Source organism: Protomyctophum parallelum, assembly GCF_964188405.1.
Source record: "Protomyctophum parallelum genome assembly, chromosome: 10".
Classification (NCBI taxonomy): domain Eukaryota; kingdom Metazoa; phylum Chordata; class Actinopteri; order Myctophiformes; family Myctophidae; genus Protomyctophum; species Protomyctophum parallelum.
The window spans coordinates 23,983,361-24,004,288 of record NC_139704.1 but is presented as its reverse complement, the minus strand read 5'-3'; the positions used below and the strand labels follow the sequence as shown (position 1 = coordinate 24,004,288).

General features: G+C 45.0%; 2 protein-coding genes across 5 annotated transcripts in view; one reads left to right on the top strand and one right to left on the bottom strand.

The window, feature by feature from the left end:
- Positions 1 to 2,821: 2,821 nt before the first annotated feature.
- LOC310865746 (hsp70-binding protein 1-like) lies at positions 2,822 to 3,835 on the bottom strand (the record flags this gene model as incomplete). Its single annotated transcript, XM_083774955.1, has 1 exon — positions 2,822 to 3,835. One exon carries the CDS (start codon positions 3,833 to 3,835, stop codon positions 2,822 to 2,824), a length of 1,014 nt encoding a protein of 337 aa, XP_083631081.1.
- A 1,267-nt stretch (positions 3,836 to 5,102) lies between these two features.
- xpo5 (exportin 5) overlaps positions 5,103 to 20,928 on the top strand; it is a 28,139-nt gene continuing 12,313 nt past the window's right edge. The window contains exons 1-21 of one of the 4 annotated variants that reach the window (XM_083775601.1): positions 5,103 to 5,227; positions 7,083 to 7,204; positions 8,083 to 8,155; positions 8,258 to 8,395; positions 9,792 to 9,974; positions 10,293 to 10,319; positions 10,858 to 11,043; positions 12,105 to 12,181; positions 12,977 to 13,021; positions 14,153 to 14,252; positions 14,351 to 14,434; positions 14,602 to 14,727; positions 14,876 to 14,966; positions 15,816 to 15,944; positions 17,193 to 17,308; positions 17,496 to 17,651; positions 17,800 to 17,841; positions 17,935 to 18,024; positions 18,874 to 19,073; positions 19,825 to 19,924; positions 20,549 to 20,730. In XM_083775601.1, coding sequence (XP_083631727.1) covers positions 5,123 to 5,227; positions 7,083 to 7,204; positions 8,083 to 8,155; positions 8,258 to 8,395; positions 9,792 to 9,974; positions 10,293 to 10,319; positions 10,858 to 11,043; positions 12,105 to 12,181; positions 12,977 to 13,021; positions 14,153 to 14,252; positions 14,351 to 14,434; positions 14,602 to 14,727; positions 14,876 to 14,966; positions 15,816 to 15,944; positions 17,193 to 17,308; positions 17,496 to 17,651; positions 17,800 to 17,841; positions 17,935 to 18,024; positions 18,874 to 19,073; positions 19,825 to 19,924; positions 20,549 to 20,730 — 2,372 coding nt within the window. In that variant the 5' untranslated portion in view covers positions 5,103 to 5,122. Of the gene's footprint in view, positions 5,228 to 7,082; positions 7,205 to 8,082; positions 8,156 to 8,257; positions 8,396 to 9,791; positions 9,975 to 10,292; positions 10,320 to 10,818; positions 11,044 to 12,104; positions 12,182 to 12,976; positions 13,022 to 14,152; positions 14,253 to 14,350; positions 14,435 to 14,601; positions 14,728 to 14,875; positions 14,967 to 15,815; positions 15,945 to 17,192; positions 17,309 to 17,495; positions 17,652 to 17,799; positions 17,842 to 17,934; positions 18,025 to 18,873; positions 19,074 to 19,824; positions 19,925 to 20,548; positions 20,731 to 20,928 lie in introns of all 4 variants that reach the window. The other 3 variants (XM_083775600.1, XM_083775599.1, XM_083775602.1) reach the window with 3 other exon arrangements.

Genomic DNA, 20,928 nt, shown 5'->3' with positions numbered 1-20,928 from the left:
AATGCTGTCTTGCTGCTGTGTTTGTAGCCTGGTTAATAAACCAGACTAATATCGCACGGATCCGCGGGATATTAGTCTGGGGAGGCTCAGCTTGGATTTCATTTCCAGGGAAACATTTTCTCTTTGACGCAATTGGTCAGAGCTACTGTCAGTCAAAGGTCTCAAGCATTGAACGTCACTGTACCAAAGCCCGCCCATATTGCATACCGTGTCCCTATTGGGCGCACACGTTCTCGTGTGTGGAAAATGGGCGTACAATTGAGCCTCTCCAGACCGAAATCCGCCGGTAGGCAATTTTTTTTTGCCAACGGCTGATTCGGTCTGGTTTATTAACCAGGCTACTGTGTTTGCACATTGTTGTACTTCGCCCAGCAGATATGGGAGTTTTTTGTCATTGGTCATGTTTTCAAAATCTCCGTGTGTGGTTGTAAGTGTGGGAAGTATGTGTCTCTGATGTTTTGGTACAATGAATGGACAGATGGTTAGGAAGTGTAGCTCGGTTTCCACTTAATTTAGTGTGCAGTGGGTGCATAGTCTGTCTTCTCTCGGGATACAGGTCTGCCTATGACGGCCTTTCTCGATCGCGAGACTGTGCTCACTGAGTCTGGACCTAGTTAAGATTTTTCTTTGTTTTGGGTCGGTCACGGTGCTCAGGTATTCTGCCACTGTGTATTCTCTGTTTAGGGCCAGATAGCATTCTAGTTTACTTTGCTTTTGTGTTGCTTCTTTCCAATGTGTCAGATAGTTTTCCTTTTGCTGTTTTATAATTTGGTTTAGTCAAATGGGTTTTCTATCTCGTGGCTCTGTTTGTGTTTGTGCCCGGAGTTCCAGGGCCAGCTGGCTGAGGGGGCATCTCTCTAGAGTTTCACTGTGTGTGAGTGCCTTGTTATGGAGTGCATCTAGGTCGCTTTCTTTTAGGTGGTTGTAGAACTTAAGTGCTCTCTTTTTTATTTTGATTATGAGTGGGTATCGTCCTAATTCTGCCCTGCATGCATTATTTGGTGTTTTTCGCTGGGTACGGAGAATGGATTTGCAGAATTCTGTGTGTAGGGTCTCGGTTTGGTGTTTATCCCATTTTTCAAGGTCATGGTTTGCTAATGGTCCCCAGATCTCGCAACCATAGAGGGAAATTGGTTCTATCACAGAGTCCAGTATTTTAAGCCAGGTTTTAATTTGGATGTCTATTTGGATGTTTATTTTGATGGCATAGAATGCCCTTCTTGCCTTTACAGCTTGGTTGTAGTTCCCTGTGCTGCTGATGTTTAGGCCAAGGTAAGTATAGTTTTTAGTTCGTTCTAGTGGGATTGTATTTAGGAAGAATTGGTGGTTTTGGCGGCTGGGCCTTTTTTGAAATATCATGATTTTAGTCTTGGTTAGGTTCACTGTCAGGGCCCATGTCTGGGAGAATTTGTGTAGGAGATCAAGTTGCTGCTGTAGTCCTTCCTTGGTTGGGGACAGCAGCAGCAGCAGGTCATCTGCGTAAAGTAAGCATTTGATTTCTGTGTTTGCCAAGGGGATGCCTGGAGCTGTAGACACGTACACGCATAGACTTGTTGGTATAGGTTGTAGGCCTAGTTGTGAGGACCTCTGCTTGGATTCATGGTGAGTGGGGCACCGACGATCTGCAAGCTCACAACGTGCTGCATGTGGACGCAATAACACTTGGAGCTTGTAGATCCACGGCTTGCCAAGCCGTGTATGGATATCCCAAGCCGTGTATATCCACGGATATCCCAAGCCGTGTATATCCACGGCTTCCGTGACAATTACCTAAACATGAGAGAGATGTGCCATATATGCGCATGCACGATGATTCCATTCACACCTCTCTCTCTCTCTCTCTCTCTCTGCACCCTCTCTCTCTCTCTCTCTCTCTCTCTCTCTCTCTCCCCTCACATGACCATGACCATAAAATGGAAAGCAAAATACAGCACAATATAGTTTCACATGCGGCTATGCACACACATACACGCATAGACTTGTTGGTGTAGGCTACTTGAGGACCTCTGCTTGGATTCATGGTGAGTGGGGCACCGACGATCTGCAAGCTCACAACGCGCTGCATGTGGACGAAACACTTGGAGCTTGTAGATCCACGGCTTGCCAAGCCGTGCCGTGACAATTACCTAAACATGAGAGAGATGTGCCATATATGCGCACGCACGATAATTCCATTCACACCTCTCTCTCTCTCTCTCTCTCTCTGCACCCTCTCTCTCTCTCTCTCTCTCTCTCTCCCCTCACATGACCATGACCATGACCATGAAATGGAAAGCAAAATACAGCACGATCACATGCGGCTATGCACACACCCACACATACACGCATAGACTTGTTGGTGTAGGCTACTGCGCAATGGCATTTGGCCATTGCGCAGTAGTTGTGAGGACCTCTGCTTGGATTCATGGTGAGTGGGGCACCGACGATCTGCAAGCTCACAACGTGCTGCATTAGCAGGGTCCAGACTCTTCTGTACAAATGAATGGAAATGCGATTTCAAGGGGGAGTGGTTAACCAGGCTATACGGAAATCCCAGGAGTGGATCATATAATTCACACAATCATATAATTGGGAGATCTAAAGGTCAGAGGTCCTTTGACGAATGACTGTGAGCTTCAGTTCTTGACCGTTTCCAATGACCTCTACCATAGTGCTGAATTCCATGGAAAGCGAGCGACAGCACAGAACTACCAGAACTGCAAAAAGTGTCGGAAGAAGAAAAAACAATACAAACAAACAATAAGGTCCTTTTTTCCCATTCGGGCTTGGCCCCTAATGAACTAAAATTCTAAACTGAAATTGACCCTGACCTTGAGGGAGCTCAGAGATGCATTGTGTCGTGATCCACCAGCCCCATACGCCGTCTACCGAAGCACACAGACCTCAGGCGCTGGCAGAAGTCCAACTCCTCCTCACACTCCTCTCTCCCCTGCAGGTCATTGGCTCTCAGTTGGAGCAGCTCCTCCAGGCTCAGAGAAGGCCTCCTGCAGACCTGGACCCCCTGGGGGCATTCCTCCACCAAGCAGCACAGCGCGCCAAGTACGTGTTCGTGCACGGCAGAGTGCGGCGAGCGAATAACGGACACCAGCTGTTGCACCATGCCCATGGACAGAACCGTGTCTTTGTGCTCCGGGTATGCCGTGAGAATCTTGAGCAGCAGAAAGGCCCACTTGGTCCTCAGCTTCTCGTCGTCGGACTGCATCCCCCGCATCAGCGTCGAGAAACCGTCGTGGGAAAGGAACGTCTCTAGTCCCGCCTGCTGCTCCCCGCCGACCAGACATGACACGGCATAGAGGGCTTTCACCCTGACCATGGGATGGGGGTCAGTGTCGGTCATCTGCAGCAGCATGCGCAGCGCACCGACATCATTGAGCAGATAGCGCTGCACCTCCGGCATGTTCTGGGCGCTGGAGGCGAGGAGCTGGGCGGCGCGCCACCTCACCCCACTTCGGGCGTGACGCAGGCACCGGGCGACGCACAACTCCAGTCCGCCCAGAGTCATCAGGTCTCGGGCATTGTCCAGGTTCTCGCACAAGTACGACAGAAGGTCCAGGGCCGCCTCGCGCTCGTCTTCGTCGCGCTCCTCTCTCTCCCCCTCTCCTCCCTCTATCTCCTTAACGTTCACGTCGTCTTTGTGTAGGACGATCAGGCACTGCTTCATCTGGTCCACCTCGTCCGTCTGCCATCTACACACCTCTGCGAGAGCTCCTCTCAGCCACTCTGCTCTGTCCTCTGGCATGGGCACAACGGGGGTGGATACTGCAGCAGACCCTGCTTCTAATGACAACTGTAGGACCCCCTTGAGATTGTTGCGATGTTGCCTGCATCCTTCCATTGCTCTTTACCCAGCGTGCTGTTTCAAGGTTTTGGCTACTGTGGTAAAGTGCAAGAGGCTGAGCACTGCTAATCAACACATAATATATGAAAATGGTAGCGCTAGAATATTCTATATTGATGATCTCATGAGTGACATCACTGCAATTGCGTGGCGGCAGTTCGCAGAGTCAATCTGACGTGATACTGATGTCCAAATATGGAGTTCCCCATAGGCCAGGGCCATATTTGGTAAAGATGATTGGCGGACAAACTACACTGCTACACTGTAGCTCTGAGATGAGGTTCCACAGAAGGATATCCCTGCACAGGTCGAAACAGGGTCAAGCCTGTCCATAACAGTGGATTAAACCCTTTTCTCAGTATCGTTTCCAAAAAGTAAAGGTATCAGAACCTGCAAGATACTGTACAGTTGATAAACTTATGCCGGCACGTAACATTTTAAGTCAGGGGTAAAACAACTGCTTACAAAGCGGTTGTTTGTCAGTCGGTATCATGTTTTCCCCAGTTTTCCCAATGCAATCTTACAGAAGCAGTATTGCACATGCGAACGGAGGTTGACTGGACAAAAGTCTTATTTAAGCCTGAAGCAGTTGTTAAGTACATTTTCGGTGGTGAGGTGACCACCGCTCCGGTGGTGAGTAAAAACAGAGAGAAGGGCTGGAGCGGTGGCGGTGGTTTGCTCTTTACCGCGGCTTGTGACGTCATGTTGTAGTTGTCGTGCGCATGTGCCCTATGGACCCTGCAAGAATTACCGGCCCAGGGGCCCTCGTAGGGGTTAATCCGTCCCTGATGATAAGAGCACCTCTTACTTCACACAAGTGTGATTTTTTAAATGATACCATTGAAGCTGAATGCAGAAGTCATTCAAGTCAGTTGCAAGCAATAGAATGTCATGTCTGGACACTAGTGAGAGAAATGGATGTAAAGTGCAACTGGTTGGAGGAGGCATGCTATAGTCCATTATATAAACATCAACCCTGGGGTCACAGGTTGTGTTTCAAAAATATTCAAAATCCCAAAACAGTTCAAGATTAATGTTCCCTCCCCAAAAACTAGCAATAAATCAATTCTCCTCGCGCGTGCTATATTCAGTCAGTGAGTCCAGTTGTTTTGCACACGCACGCACGCACACGCGCGCACACTTACCCACTCCCACACGCACGCACACACACACACACACACACACACACACACACACACACACAGTCCCCCACCCCACTCCACATACACACACTAGAGTCCCCCCACTCCACACACACACACACATACAGACAGGACTTCAGTCATGTCTTCGGAGCAGGTGGCATCGATGTGCGAGCAGCTCATCAAGGCTGTGACCGTCACGATGGACGCAACGTCGAGCCAGATATACCGGCTGGAGGCTCTGAAGGTATAGAAGCATGTGTGACTTCACTGGGGCTGAACCATGGAGGTCTAGCAGCCCTGGAGGAGGTAGCTCAGAGCTGCATGTCGACGGGGCTGCTGCTGAACACGCTAGCTAAGCTAACGGCTAGCTCTGGTCCTCCAGAGCTAACGGTTAGCTTAGCTGCTTCTATGGACGTGTGGTGGCTCTGTTCTGAAAAGCCGACGATGTTGCTCAAGCTAAAAAATAAATACAAAAACAAACAAACAAACACGCATACATAGTATAAAGATTTGGACACGTTAGAAGAGGTCCACACACTTTTTGCACTTTAGTAAAGTGTTTTAGTGACAGCTCAGCTGGCACACTTAGCAATGTTAGCTTTGGACATCACCACATTGCACAGATGTTAGCACACATTGCCACTTCATTCATTCGTTGGGACAATGACCACTATAGCCATCATTGGAATGGACGAGGAAAAAAGGTGCAGAGGTGTAAAGTTTAGGAGACAAACGTGGCGTACAACAATTTAACAACTGATAATTAATGGCAGTGTGACTTTTGCTCTTATTTTCTTAGCAAATGTTCTGATTTAATATAGCCACCATGGATGGATCCTCTAGCTGATGTTTACATGCAATTCAACGTTACACACACTTTACAGACGCACTTTACTTTACAACGAAAAGACAACAGACTAAAGGATATGGAAAGAAATGCCACAGTCACAGTGGTTCAAATGCACTGCAGGACGTATTCTAAAGTTCCAAAGCCATTAGCGATACAATTGTAACATGGACTTGTTGGATCATGTAATCATCTTTAACATGACTTGCACTTGGTCATCTAAGGGAGCTTATAAACACTCCAGCCCCAGCATCCCTATCATGGAAAGAATGAATAGCAGATCTACAAGCTCACAATATGTTTTGAAATGCTAACATTACTCATTTGAAGTGATCAGCCACCATGACTGATTGCAGTAATTACAATCATTAAAACTACCATACTATAAATAGAACACAACATGGTATATTAAAGCAGTGGTTCCCAAACTTTTTCATGCCAAGGACGTCCAAATTGACACTTTAGCCTGCAGACCCCCATTTGAAGAGATAGGGACCCCCATAAGAGAAGATGTTTACGGCCCTAGCAGTGATTTTCAACCTTTTCAATTTCAAGGATTCTCAGTTTGACATGCATATTAGTGTATGGGCCCACATTTAATGGCTTTTCTATCTCTGAGACCCCAATTCATATTGTAAAATCAATGTTAATTTTAACTCTTGAGTGTGGACCATTTGTACCCACAAGGGTCCATTTGGTTCCAAACTATCATTTAGCTGGGGACCCCCTGGAACTCCCTCAAGGACCCCTGGGTAGTGGGGGTCCCTGGATTAAAGTTATCAGTTGCCATGACTGATTTCAGTCATTTGGATTCTATAATAGAATGTCTTATGTGCATGATGTCATACACCGTTATTGGTTATTTTAAGATTAAAGCGTTATTTGAACTGGTAGTTCAATAGAATGTGCGATCTCCTAGAAAACCCTAATGAACTAAAAGCAAAAGGTTAATAAGCATCTGTGATTTATTCTGCTGGTTGGTTGTGTCGCTACCAAAACATCAACATAAATTTTATTTGCACTAATTGTTCATGAAACACCACACTAGCGTTGTGTGGGTGCTCTTTTCACAAATCGCAGATTAGATCTATTGCCTTAACAACAAAATAACCCTGAGATTGCATTTCTTTCTTGAATCCATGTAATCTGAAGACTACAGCATGCCGAACCGCTGTGCCCCAGAGCTAGTTGTATGAATATCTTCCCCCTGCAGATAAATGTATGACATTTTCTTCTGTTATTATGTCGACAGTTCTGTGAAGAGTTCAAAGAGAAGTGTGTGTTCTGTGTGCCGTGCGGCTTGCAGCTGGCCGATAAAAGCCAAAACGCCGTCGTGAGACACTTCGGCCTGCAGATCCTCGAACACGTCATCAAGTGAGTGGCCCAATGGAAGAGTTTCTGATTGATTTCTTGAATACTTTATGACTCACACAGCACATGGTAGAGGCTGAGGTTCCCAAACTGGCAGTCGCCAAATTATTTTGGGGAGATGATTATCAACATTGTTTCTCACTCTGTAGTAAACAAACCAACATACAATATAAGTACACAGGGTATAATCTGCACATTTCTAAAGTGACAATTTAATCACTTAATTTATTTTTAATACCAAATTGGCAAATATTAGGTAAGTAAGAGGGAACACATCATGGTCGCTCTCTCCGTCTAGCGTTGGTTGTTGGTGGTACCCCATCATGGTCACTCTAGTCTCCATCTAGTGTTGTGACTGTCACTAACTTTGGAGAAGTAGGTATGAGGATATTGAGGCTCTTTTGACTATCAAATTATATAGACTATATATATTATATATTATAGAAAGTATAATGCGTGACGAGAGCAACATGTACTTTACTGCATGTTTTTTGTGAGGGCACCCACCTACCCTAGGGCAGGTGTTCTCAACGTTTTTGTCCGGGGACCCCCGGAAATGCTTTGGCAATGTCTCGGGACCCCCGCCCCGACCCGCCCGCCCACTCCCGACCCCCAATATAAATTGACTGCTACAATAACCTTAATAATAGAGACAATACACCATAAATAAATACTGAAACCAGATATAATCATTAGGGAAGGTGTATGCATGTATTATGTGTACTATATGTAAACTCTAAATTTCCATTTTCAAGCCATTCAGTTGCAAAAAAAAATGTTTTCTTTTTAATAATTTGGGGACCCGCCATAATAATTTGGCGACCCCCCCTAGGGGACACCGTTCTGATGTGTTGTGTGACTTGTGTCATGCGTTTGAGCAGGTTCAGATGGAATGACATGCCCCAGCCAGAGAAGGTTCAGCTCAAGAACTGTGCCATGCAGCTGCTGTCGGAGGTAAGCCTGATTGTCTTAACCCATTTACCCATTAAGACCTGAGTTCGATTATTTTGAAGGTTATTCTTTCTGACGCATGTTTGATGTTGATTGATTTGCCAGGGAACACATTCCATAATGGAGGAGGAGAGTCACATTAAAGATGCTCTGTCACGCATCATAGTTGAAATGATCAAGAGAGAGTGGCCTCAGCAGTGGCCAGACATGTTGAAAGAGATGGAATCTCTGACCAGCGTAGGGGTGAGTGACTCATGTATTCTCTTACCCTATTCCAGTCGTTTTTACCTCGGAAGTATTCTGCTTTATCCCTCAGGCTGTGAGACTGCTCAACAAGCCTAAATGAACATTGAACATTCCGTGTCCTTTAAAACTTTTAAAACTTTTAGAATTTTATACTTAGTATTGTTATTTTATTTTTAACTATGTGTATTGTGGAGCATCACCCAACGAAAGTTTTTCACAATGCTGTACCTGTACATCTATGTGACAATAAAACACCTTGAACCTTGAACCTTGAACCTTGCATGTCATTTTGCATAGCAAGCCCTGCCATTGGGAATGATGCCGTGTCATAAATGTTTATAACAGTTGTTCCTCCCAGCCTTTTCTCGATCACGGCTCACTCGAAAATCTCCAAAGCTCACAGCCTGTAGATCGGCTATTTCCTCTGTTAATGATTTTTTAATTATAAAGTTTTGATTAATCAATTAATTAATTAGATTAATTAATTAGATTAATAAATTAATATTAATTTGTATTATTGCTCTTGTATTGCTATTGGAGACACTGGGGAGGCACTGGGGGGGCACTGGGGGACACTGGGCAGGCACTGGGGTTTGCATGCGCATTTGCACGCGCATGTATTTCGTGGACTGTGCACACGTTACACGCACTCGGTGTAGCTCGGCAAACTACAAAAAGAAGAAAACTAGACAAAACTAGAACTGCACTCTGTCGAGTGCCTACTTGCTTGTTGCACACAAGTAGGCCATAAATGGCCTACTAGTGCGCAAGCAGAGCGTGCAAGTACTGTAGACCGCTACAAACGTTCAAATCTCTTCCTCTCTGTGAAAGAACGTTTGCAATATTGAATTATTAGGTTTAGCTATTTGCTATGTACCTTGCTTTTGGAGGATTTTTTATTTTATTTTGAAGTACGGTAATGATTACTTATGCCTGTTATGGCAGTGGTGTCAGATTACATACTGTACATGTATACATAGGGGCATTACCTTTAGTCCACCCGACACTGAAACATGCTCATATGTCTATATATATATGTCTATATGTATGTATATGTAATTTCTGAGTTGGTTAGTGGTAGCACCTGACTGATAACATTACTTGCACGCTCTAAATATCAGGTATGGACTAGTGGAGAAGAGATCCAGTAGAACTAAAATACACATAACTTTATGTTTGGTTGCATGCTGAAAATAGCAGAAATGCAAGCTCACAACGGCTATTTTCAGCATGCAACCAAGTGTAAAATCAGGCATTACAATGGCAGCAAGAACCGCCAAAATGCATTTTAGTCGACTAAATACTGTGGATAAAACTAGACTAAAACCAAAACATTTCAGATTACTAAAAAAAGAAATAATAAAACAATCTGTCAAAATCAACCCTCCCACAGGAGGCTCAGACGGAGCTGGTGATGCTGATCCTGCTGCGACTGGCGGAGGACGTGATCACCTTCCAGACGCTGCCCACCCAGCGGCGCCGGGACATCCAGCAGACCCTCACCCAGAACATGGACAACATCTTCAGCTTCATGCTGGGCATCCTGCAGATCAATGTGGACGACTACCGCAAGCTGGTCAGTCACACATAGCCTCCAGCCCCCCCTCTTTAAGACCTGGAACCGCATCTGTGTCACCTTATAGCTTTTAACCCGGGGTGCGCACGCTTATCTGACACACCAAAGGTCCAACACCCGTCGCTCCCGACATGCATTGCATCGTGCTTGCGGTTAGGGTTAGGTTAGGGTTTGGGGTGGGTTGTTGGTCTAATGACTGTCAGACCTTGGGTTTGTCAGACCTACAAGTCTACAAGCTTGTAGGTCTTGTAGGGGGGAACTCAAATTCGAATCTGCTTAGGCCTTTCTTCTCAATGTCTCTTTTCTTTCCTTGTCCAGAAAAATGTTCCTGGTCAAGAACTTCAGGTGAGAAAACGGCACTTGCACTCCTGATATTTTTCCCCATCTCTTTTGTGCGTACAGCGTTTTGTGTTTGTATGATAACGTGATTATAATTGTATTAATTTTGTTGCTATGTTGATGAACAGACCTAGGACCACAATGGAAACCAGTCACCAGGACTTATTTGTGTTAGCTTGACTGTACCTTGTGCTGTTTAAATTTCTGATCAATCAACCCGCTCTGTAACTCTTGTCCGTCTTGAATCCAGCAGTGATCTGACCCTATACTGTTTCTGTGACCAGAAAGTAACTAAGTACATGTACTCAAATACAAATTGGAGTATTTTCAATTCTCAGTACAAATATTGTACATTGTGATGCCAATACCTTTTATACTGTTCTACTCAAGTACGTTTTTGCACAGGACCTTTTCGGGAATTTCTTCGTTGTGGTTTTGATACATTTAATTAACCGTAAGTAAAACAAAAAGGGTACTCTTCCTTCTGTCCCTCCCTCCCTCTCAGGCCAGGGCTCCGTCCCTCTCTCTCTCCCTGGAGACACAGGCCCGGGCTCACTGCCGGGTGGCCGTGGTGACCCTGAACACGCTGGCGGGCTACATCGACTGGGTGGCGCTGTCCTACGTCACCAACGACAACTGTCGTCTGCTGGAGATGCTGTGTCTGCTGCTGAGCGACCCCGAGCTGCAGCTGGAGGCCGCAGAGTGCCTTCTGATCGCCATCAGCAGAAAGGTCAGTCAGTCGGTCACACACACACACACACACACACACACACACACACACACACACACACACACACACACACACACACACACACTAGTCTAGAGCAGTGGTTTTCAACCTTTTGCATGCCAAGGCCCATTATGTTTTCAGCATTTGAACCACGGACCACCATGATATTTGGCCTCTCAGACCCAAAATGTAAGATTGGATAAGATTGATGCTGTATTCTGTATTGATGTGTTACCATAGGAGAAATAACAGGCAAGACAATTCTTCTACATTATCTAATTGTGTAGAGTTCTTGTAAATTAAAGGAGAATTTCGGACTAGAAGGCTTTCTTACCTTTATTTGTAGTTAGTAGTAGTAGTAGTAGTAGTAGTAGTTAAAGGTAAGAAGGCCTTCTAGTCTGAAATTCTCCTTTGAGTAATGCAGATGTTTAACAATAATGTGAGAGCGTAAAATGAAACAAAATGGACCCACATAAATAGAAGATTGTAGCAGAAGCTATTGTTTTTTAAAGTACAAAATGGTTAAATGTCAGTCATTTCTGTGTATATTTCTGTTAATTTTAATATCTTCCCTGTGGAGTTTCTTTTAATTACAAAGCCTAAAGTAAAAGGCAAGCGGAAATTAAATTTTTACGTGCAATGTTCAATGCAAAAAATAGAAAGAAAAACACAATTCAAATCATTTAATCAGTTATTTTTATGACAATTAATCTAAATGCTAAAAACACCAAACGACATCACAAAAAAATGCTAAAGACACCAAACAACAACCCCCCCCCCCCCCACACACACACACACACACACACACACACACACACACACACCTCTCTCTCTCTCTCGCTCTCTCTCTCTCTCTCATATTAGCAGGCAGCAGTGCAGCACTATCCCTCTCTCTGTTTCTGGCAACATCGCCCCTACTGGTACCCCATAGTCTGGTGCTCATTAACCAACACATAGGCGCATAGGTGAACACGGACATTGCTGTTCCTTGGAGTGGTTGCACCACTCAAAAAGAAATGCATAAAAAGAAGCACATGTTGTGTTGTGTTCTTGTCACACAGGGCAGGCTGGAGGACAGGAAGCCCTTCATGCTGCTTTTTGACGACGTGGCCATTCACTGCATCCTGTCTGCTGCACAGTGAGTATACCTGCACTGAAAACACACACACCCTGGCTATGGGCACATCTAAGATTCCATGCGCGGACAGAAGAAGCTGTGTTGTGCGTCATTTCCGTTTTTTTAGACAGCTGGTGGATGGAAAAGAAGCTCCACCCACGCGGCAGATTGCCGCGTCGGCCAGATTCCCGGAAAAGCTTGCCCCAGCGGCATTCTGCCGTGTGGGTCCACACATGGAAGTTCTGTCCACGCATGGAAGTTCAAGTGTGCCCAGGCTGCCTGCCATCCCTTCTTCTTCTTCTTGTGATTTCCGGCAGACTAGATGCCTTCCGGCACATTGCTGCCTCCCACTGGGTGGGAATATACCTCCTTTCTGTCCATTATAACTTCTATGTTAGCAGTCGTGTTGCTACCATGAAATTAAGCACCGCTTTTACAGTCTTTGCCTGGTTTTCTGTTGGGTTGAGGAGATTCTTGAGCGTCACATTACCCTGCCATCCCTCCTCCTAAAGCCCCAGTTATACTATACTAGCCATTCACTGCATCCTGTCTGCAGCCAGTGGTGGGACCGCCCACCCAAATTCTAGAGTAGACCAATCACGGATGCGGCAGGGTAATGTCGGTTAGTAAAAAAACGGAGAGATGTGTCTGGGTGAGTGGGCTGACTCGTCCATCACCGCGGCTCAGTGACGTCATGTCTGTGTGTCGTAGTTTTCCAAACACCGCGGTGAGAGGGTGTAGCATGCGTCCAACATTGTTGATTGTCTTGTGTGTGTGTGTGTGTGTGTGTGTGTGTGTGTGTGTGTCTGGTTGCAGGTCTGCAGACGGAGCAGCGTTATGCAATAAATCCTCTCCCACACAGTAAGTGATGCCACCAGGTTATGCATTGTGTGTCCCACATCAAAGGCCCTTTTTTCACACGGGAAGCACCTGCCTAGTATTTCATCGTCAGTGACGGGCGTCGACGGCGAGCGCTCGGGTAGCGAGGCGCGTGGACAATCTGACTGGAGTTAACACGAGTTAAAGGGATATTTCACTTTAAAAAAAACCTTCATTTGGTCATCTACTCAAGCTTATGTGAAGTTTGTGAACACCCCGGACAGTTTTTAAGGTGCTTGATTCAGTATTTAGATAGCTGCCCCTTCCTTCCTATACAAACCCATTGTAACTTCAAACTCCATTTTAACCATGATAGATTCATCGAAAAAAATCTGTTGACTGATATTGTCCTTCTAATACGTGAGGGGGCCCTGTTATTTGGTCTCCGGCCTCCTCATGGAGGTGGTTCTCTTCCAAAACAAATATTAAAAATAAATGAAACACGTAAATGAAGAAACACGGCCCCCTCATGTATTAATTAGAAGGACAATATTAGTCACCAGAAAAAATGTTGGGTGTTTACAATTAATCTATCATGACAATGGGTTTGTATAGGAAGGGGCGGGGCAGCTAAAATGAATATCAAATATCAAGCAACTGTCTGGGGTGTTCATATAAGCCTGAGTAGACAAAAGAATGAACAAAGGTTTTTTGAAAGTGAAATGTCCCTTTTTAAAAGGTTGTATCCAAAGCACTTTACCATGTGTAATAATAATCTCGGAACCAGTTGGGTCTCGGAACAAAAATCATGGGTCTTATCATTTTGGACCCGTGAAGAGCTCTACCACGCAGATCCAAGCGAAATATACAGACGTAGCGTCGCTCACTGTGTGAAAAGAGCCCTTAACCCATTTAGGCCTGACGTCGAAATTCAATCAATATTTCATGTCAAGGACTCCAAAAATTATATGTAGCTAGATCTACAAGCTATGAGCTTGTAGATCTGCTATTCAATAGCTAAAGTATAACATAATGACACGATAATGACAACAATAACACCAAGGGAGGTTCCCGCCCAGAATGCGTTAATACAGATGGGTGGTGTAGAAAGGTGTAGTCGGCGGCCCTACCTGTCCGTGTTCAAAGACGTTTGTGTTCCCCTTCCTACTGCAGACCAGTAGAGCCGGCGGCAGTGGTGGAGCGCCGCTACGCCTTTCTGAAGAGACTCTGTCAAGTCCTGTGTGCACTGGGAAGCCAGCTCTGCTCGTTGGTGGTGAGAGTCCACCTTTTGGCTTTATGTCGACGATAAACGCTTCACAACGAAGTTGTACTGTTCATGAATGAAAAGCCTGCACCGTGTTCCGTCCGCAGGGTGCCGATGTGGACGTGGAAGTACCTGTCAACCTCAGCAAGTACACCGAAGCTTTCCTAGCCTTCACCACACACCCCAGTCAGGTGGGACACACTTTAAGGATAGTCATTTAACCCGTTATAACCGGGGAAACCCTTAGGCTTTCTAAAACAGTGGTTTTAGAACGGTGGTTCGAAATTAGCAGATATAACAAGCTCACATTGTGGCACTTGTTAAATGTGCTTGAAAAACCTTCTCCTCTCCTCTCCAGTTTTTAAAATCCTCCACTCAGATTACGTGGGGAACCGTGTTCAGACACGAGGTCCTATCAAAGACGGTGGTTTTGAAGGAGATGGCCGTCAAATACCTCCGAGCGACCATGACCAACCTAGTCAAGGTGCCACAGATTTTATCTTAACAGCACTGTAACAGTTCTACTGTATATATACTGTAGTTACTACACCATCCAGTACATGTATAAACAGTTCTATCAATACTACACCAACCAGTACATGTATAAACGGTGTGTTTGTGTTCCTCTCTAGACAGGCTTCCCCTCTAGGAATGACAACCCAAGCTGTGATTTCTCCAGGTTGGACTTTGACAGTGATGAAGACTTCAACGCCTTCTTTAATTGTAAGAACTGCAGACAGACCTCTCAAAACCACAGCCACAAACTACACGCACTAATCACCCTCACTTAAAGGGATATTTCACAAATAAACTTAAAAAATAAAGAAATTAAAAAAAGAAATTGACAAATCATGGCCCCCTCACGCACTAGAAGTAATGAGTGAGGGGGTCATGTTATTTCCATCACTTTTAAAGGACCTATAACATAAAATTCAACTTTTTCAATTTCTTTTCTCTTTTTGGGGCTCCCATATGCGTTTTTTATCCCCACAATTAACCAATTTTTAACAATCAGGCTTTCATATCTTATAGGTGCTTTTAATGGAAATTGCTCTCAGGAACAGCTCAACTGATTTTGTCCTAATCGTGATGTCATCAATGCCACCCTACTTTGTATAATTCCTCCCCTTCTTCAGTCTTCAGTTCCAAATTTGCATTTCCATTTGTTTACAATGTCCACCATTGTTGGTTGTCCAAGCTGGCATGGAATGGAAACAAGCATCAATATTATAATGACTAAAATATTAAATAATCTGCATATCAGCACCCCCACCACCTCAGGACATTGTGGTACTGCAGCTAAAACTGCTTTAAAAGTCCAGAAAGAAATGACAAGGACTGGTTATATCAGAGTGGTGATTGAGGCTCAAACCATTAGAAAGAGGGACAGTTTTAAAATGCATGTTATTTGCGCTTTAACAATTACTTTAAACAATTAACACAATTATGTTCATTTAATGTGTAATTTAATTATGTTTTCATTTGATGAATTGTGACTGGTTACTGCTTGTTGTCTGGGGGTTCTCCCTGGTGTTCTCACGCTGTGCTGTTCCCCCCCCCCTCCGTCCACAGCGTTCCGAGGCCAGCAGAGCGAGGTGGTGAGAAGCTCGTGTCGCATCGTTCCTCTGGAGGCGTTCCAGATCGCTGCCGAGTGGCTGCAGTACCAGATCAGCAGCCCCATCGACACCGGAAACACCACATGTAACTATGCTGTAACCATATAGAAACACAGCATGTAACTATGCTGTAACCATATAGATAGATAGATAGATCTTTATTTGTCATTGCAACGTGTACAACGAAACTAAAAGTGCCAACCAATCAGTGCATCATATCACAAAACAACATACAAGCTAAAACAAAACACACATGACTTCTTGTTATTGCACAACCCCTGTAGCACTAATGCACAAACATGTAATTTTAGCTGTTTAGCTGCACAACAAACCCTTATTGCACTCAGGATAGCAGAAAAACAAAACATGTGTCGCAGCAACAGATCATTTTTTAGCAGCATTGAGTGCAACTACCGCTGTGGGATAGAAGCTGTTACTGAATCTGTTGGTCCCTGACTTGATCACTCTGTACCGTCTGCCTGATGGCAACAGTTCAAACAGTGAGTGACCGGGGTGGGAAGTGTCTTTCATAATGTTCTGAGTTTTTTATATAGAAACACTGCATGTAACTATGCTGTAAGCATATAGAAACACTGCATGTAACTATGCTGTAACCATATAGAAACACTGCATGTAACTATGCTGTAACCATATAGAAACACTGCATGTAACTATGCTGTAACCATATAGAAACACTGCATGTAACTATGCTGTAACCATATAGAAACACTGCATGTAACTATGCTGTAATAGAAACACTGCATGTAACTATGCTGTAACCATATAGAAACACTGCATGTAACTATGCTGTAATAGAAACACTGCATGTAACTATGCTGTAACCTAGGGTTGATTTTGACAGCACATTTTGATTTAGCTTTAGTCATAGTCTTTTGAATAAAATTCCATTTAGTATCGTGTAGCCATCAGGGGGGGTAAAAGTTTCAGTTCTCACGCACAGACAGATTGACTGTTCAGGCACTTGTGTGTGTGTGTGTGTGTGTGTGTGTGTGTGTGTGTGTGTGTGTGTGTGTGTGTGTGTGTGTGTGTGTGTGTGTGTGTACATGTGCATGTGCATGCGATGTCTTTGCTAACATCCCGAATACACCTGATGGTGTCTTTGTTGACACCAGTCACAAGGAGGTCCTGATTCTGGAGGTGGGCTGTGTCTTTGATTTGTACATGGTTTCGGTGTATCAACCATTACTTGGAAGTATAACAAACTTTGTGTGTGTGTGTGTGTGTGTGTGTGTGTGTGTGTGTGTGTGTGTGTGTGTGTGTGTGTGTGTGTGTGTGTGTGTGTGTGTGTGTGTGTGTGTGTGCCTCCCTATAGCTAAGGTGGCAGAGGGCCTGTGCTCCGTCCTGTCTCCCTCTGTGGTGCAGTGGGACGCCCTGACCGTCTTCATGGAGAGTGTGATGGGCCAGATATTCAAGATACTGGATGTGGAGGTACCAGAACAACTGTTATTAACCTCTTATTAATACTGGATGTGGAGGTAACAGTTTTTGGACCGTTTGGGACATATTTAGGCAGGCAGTCATGGAGGTAGGAAGGTGAAAATGTATAAACAAGTAAAGGTATACAATGATGAAACTATATGACACCAGGTAATCATGTAATGTGTTTGTGTTCCAGAGGCTGCCTGTAGACCAGGGCATGGAGCTCCTGCAGGCCGTGCTGAACTACGACACCAGGGACCCTCTCCTCCTGTCCAGCGTGCTCACCATCGTCTCCACGCTGTTCCCCTTCGTCACACACCGGCCCAATTTCCTGCCCCAGGTCCTCGTCAAGGTAAGATAAGATAACGCAAGAGACTTTAAATTATACTGGCCCATGCAGCTACAACTTTCTCTACAACTCAGTGGTCAGAAATTGCTTACCTCACCTCGGCTCTGTTGTGTGTGTGGTCTGTTTACCTGCCTGTTCTTTTTGCCTCCAGCTCTTTGCTGCCATTACGTTTGAGGTTGTCCAGGAAAGCAAGGTGAGCAGCTGTTAAACATTATGAGTGGAGAAAAAAATTAATAAAGTCACTGTTTTTAAGAAAATATTCAATGTTCCGATGTGTGACGTTCAGGCGCCTCGGACACGGGCTGTGAAGAACGTGAGGAGACACGCCTGCTCTTCTATCATCAAGATGTGCAGAGACTACCCGCAGTTCATTCTGGTGAGCTCACTGCGCCGTGGGTCAAGGTTTAACCCATTTTGGGCGGGAACCCCTTTTGGTGTTTTAAATATTATGTTATAATTAACTTGGAAATTAACTATTGGATGTACAAGCTCATAGCGCGCCACTGAGTGGCACGCTACGAGCTTGTAGGTCTGCTATTTTTGAAAACGTGAAAATATTTATTTCAGAAAACTGGAGGATTTAGAAGATTTTTGAGTGGTGCAACCACTCCAAGGAACAGCAATGTCCGTGTTCACCTATGTGTTGGTTCACCTATGTATGTGACGTTAATGAGCACGAGTATGACTATTAGTACCAGTAGGGGCGCTGTTGTGCCAGAAACAAAGAGACTGCACTGTTGCCTGCTAATGAGAGAGAGAGAGAGAGAGTTAGAGAGGAGGGGTTGGGGGAGTTGCACCACTCAGTTCACATGGGTGTGATTTTTTTTTAAATTTATTTAAAAGTCAGGCCTAAATGGGTTAAGGAATGGCAAGGACTTCATGGGCGCATTAGCCTGATTTCAGACTGGATGCTTCAGTCTGACGTGCCTACATTGTATGCTCCAAATGGCAGCATACAACCCACTCACACAAATGCATTTTCCATAGAAATGGAAGGGAAAAAAGTATTCTATTCTAATTCTACTGTTAGACGGATGTTAGGTTCTTGGCTTACTTATGGTCCTATTTCTATGCATTTGATGTATTACCATGTGTTCTTGCTTAATGTAAATCGCTCTGGATTAAGAGCATCTGCTAAATGTCTAAATTGTAAGACCCCTGTCGTGGCGATCGTATGTTTTAACCTCTTATGAATGCTTTTTCTTTTCTCCCTTCCTTCCTTCAGCCTTGTTTCGACATGCTCTACAACCACGTGAAGGAGCTGTTCTCCAACGAGTCCCTGCTGACGCAGATGGAGAAGTGTGCTCTCATCGAGGCCCTCGTGCTCATCAGCAACCAGTTCAAGGACTTCAACAAGCAGAAGGCCTTCATGGAGGAGCTGATGTCGTCCGTGGTGAGCCAGTGGACGTCGGAGGAGATGACGCGGTCAGTGTGTTCAACTCTCTGCCTCTCGTTCAAGCTGTGTCTTATACTCCTCCGAATATAGCGGAAATAGCTGGCTATTTTCGGTATGTTTCTAAATCGATTATTTTTGTTTCAAATGGATTAAATCGACTAGTTGGATTAACTGTTTCAACCCTACTCGTATTGCACAGAAAGGTGTGCACACACAATTCAAAGAAGCTTTATTGGCATGCGAAAACATTTACATATGTTTACATTGCCAAAGCGCGCACACACACACCTTTCTATTGCTGTGGATAAATGTCAGCTGCCCCTCCATGTGGCTGTGTTCCAGCACGCTGTGGTATTGTATAAATGACATGTGGCTGTGTTCCAGCACGCTGTGGTATTGTTTATAAATGACATGTGGCTGTGTTCCAGCACGCTGTGGTATTGTTTATAAATGACATGTGGCTGTGTTCCAGCATGCTGTGGTATTGTTTATAAATGACATGTGGCTGTGTTCCAGCATGCTGTGGTATTGTTTATAAATGACATGTGGCTGTGTTCCAGCATGCTGTGGTATTGTTTATAAATTACATGTGGCTGTGTTCCACGGTGCTGTGGTACTGTGTATAAATGACATGTGGCTGTGTTCCAGCACGCTGTGGTATTGTTTATAAATGACATGTGGCTGTGTTCCAGCACGCTGTGGTATTGTTTATAAATGACATGTGGCTGTGTTCCAGCATGCTGTGGTATTGTTTATAAATGACATGTGGCTGTGTTCCAGGGTGCTGTGGGACCCCGCCCAGTTCCTAACCTTCATCGGTGCTGACCAGCTGCTCACTGAGCATGACAACGATGACACCGCAGCCATTAACAGGACCAGGGTACGCATGTACTTTACTTCACTGGTTCCCAAACCTTACAGGCAACCCTGGTTACACACCGGTGTTGTCTCAGTCTGGCCCCTTTTCCACCGGTTGCTCCCAATGGGAACCGGTTCAGTTCTTTTTGGTTCTTAGTCCATGAGCCACAGCTCCATTGAAACGTTAATTATGAATTGAGTGGGCAAAACCATACCTACATGTTGTTATCACCATGACACTTCCCCAATTTATTACTTACACGAAGACAATGATTTATTGTATTACAAATTTTACATGTTTAAATATGCAAATGAGGCATTATGTAGGAAAATATGCAAAATAATAGAAAATCAAATCAAAGTCACTACTGTGGAAAGGTTATCATGTATTAATTTACTTGTATTGATCCTATTAATATAGGTCTAGTTTTTATAGCTCTGGCTCATGGACTAAGAACCAAAGAGAACTGAACCGGTTCCCATTGGGAACCAACCGGTGGAAAGGGAATATATTTTACACGGAAATATATTTTGGTTGTGGTGACGTCACAGTGATTTTGGTCTATATTTGGCTGCTCGGCTCATGCGGGCAACACTGATGGTGACGGAACATTGACTCCAGATCTTTTTGTCTCTCTGTGTGCAGTTGAGCTTCTGCCTGTACACCATGCTGGGCGTGGTGAAGCGTGCCCGTTGGCCCGTAGACCTGGAGGAGGCCAAGGCCGGGGGCTTCGTGGCGGGCTACACCTCCAGCGGAGCTCCCATCTACAGAAACCCCTGCACCCCCCAGATCCTGGCCCTGCTGCCCAACCTGCTGGCTCTCATAAGGTACTAGTCTACAGAAACCCCTGCACCCCCCAGATCCTGGCCCTGCTGCCCAACCTGCTGGCTCTCATAAGGTACTAGTCTACAGAAACCCCTGCACCCCCCAGATCCTGGCCCTGCTGCCCAACCTGCTGGCTCTCATAAGGTACTAGTCTACAGAAACCCCTGCACCCCCCAGATCCTGGCCCTGCTGCCCAACCT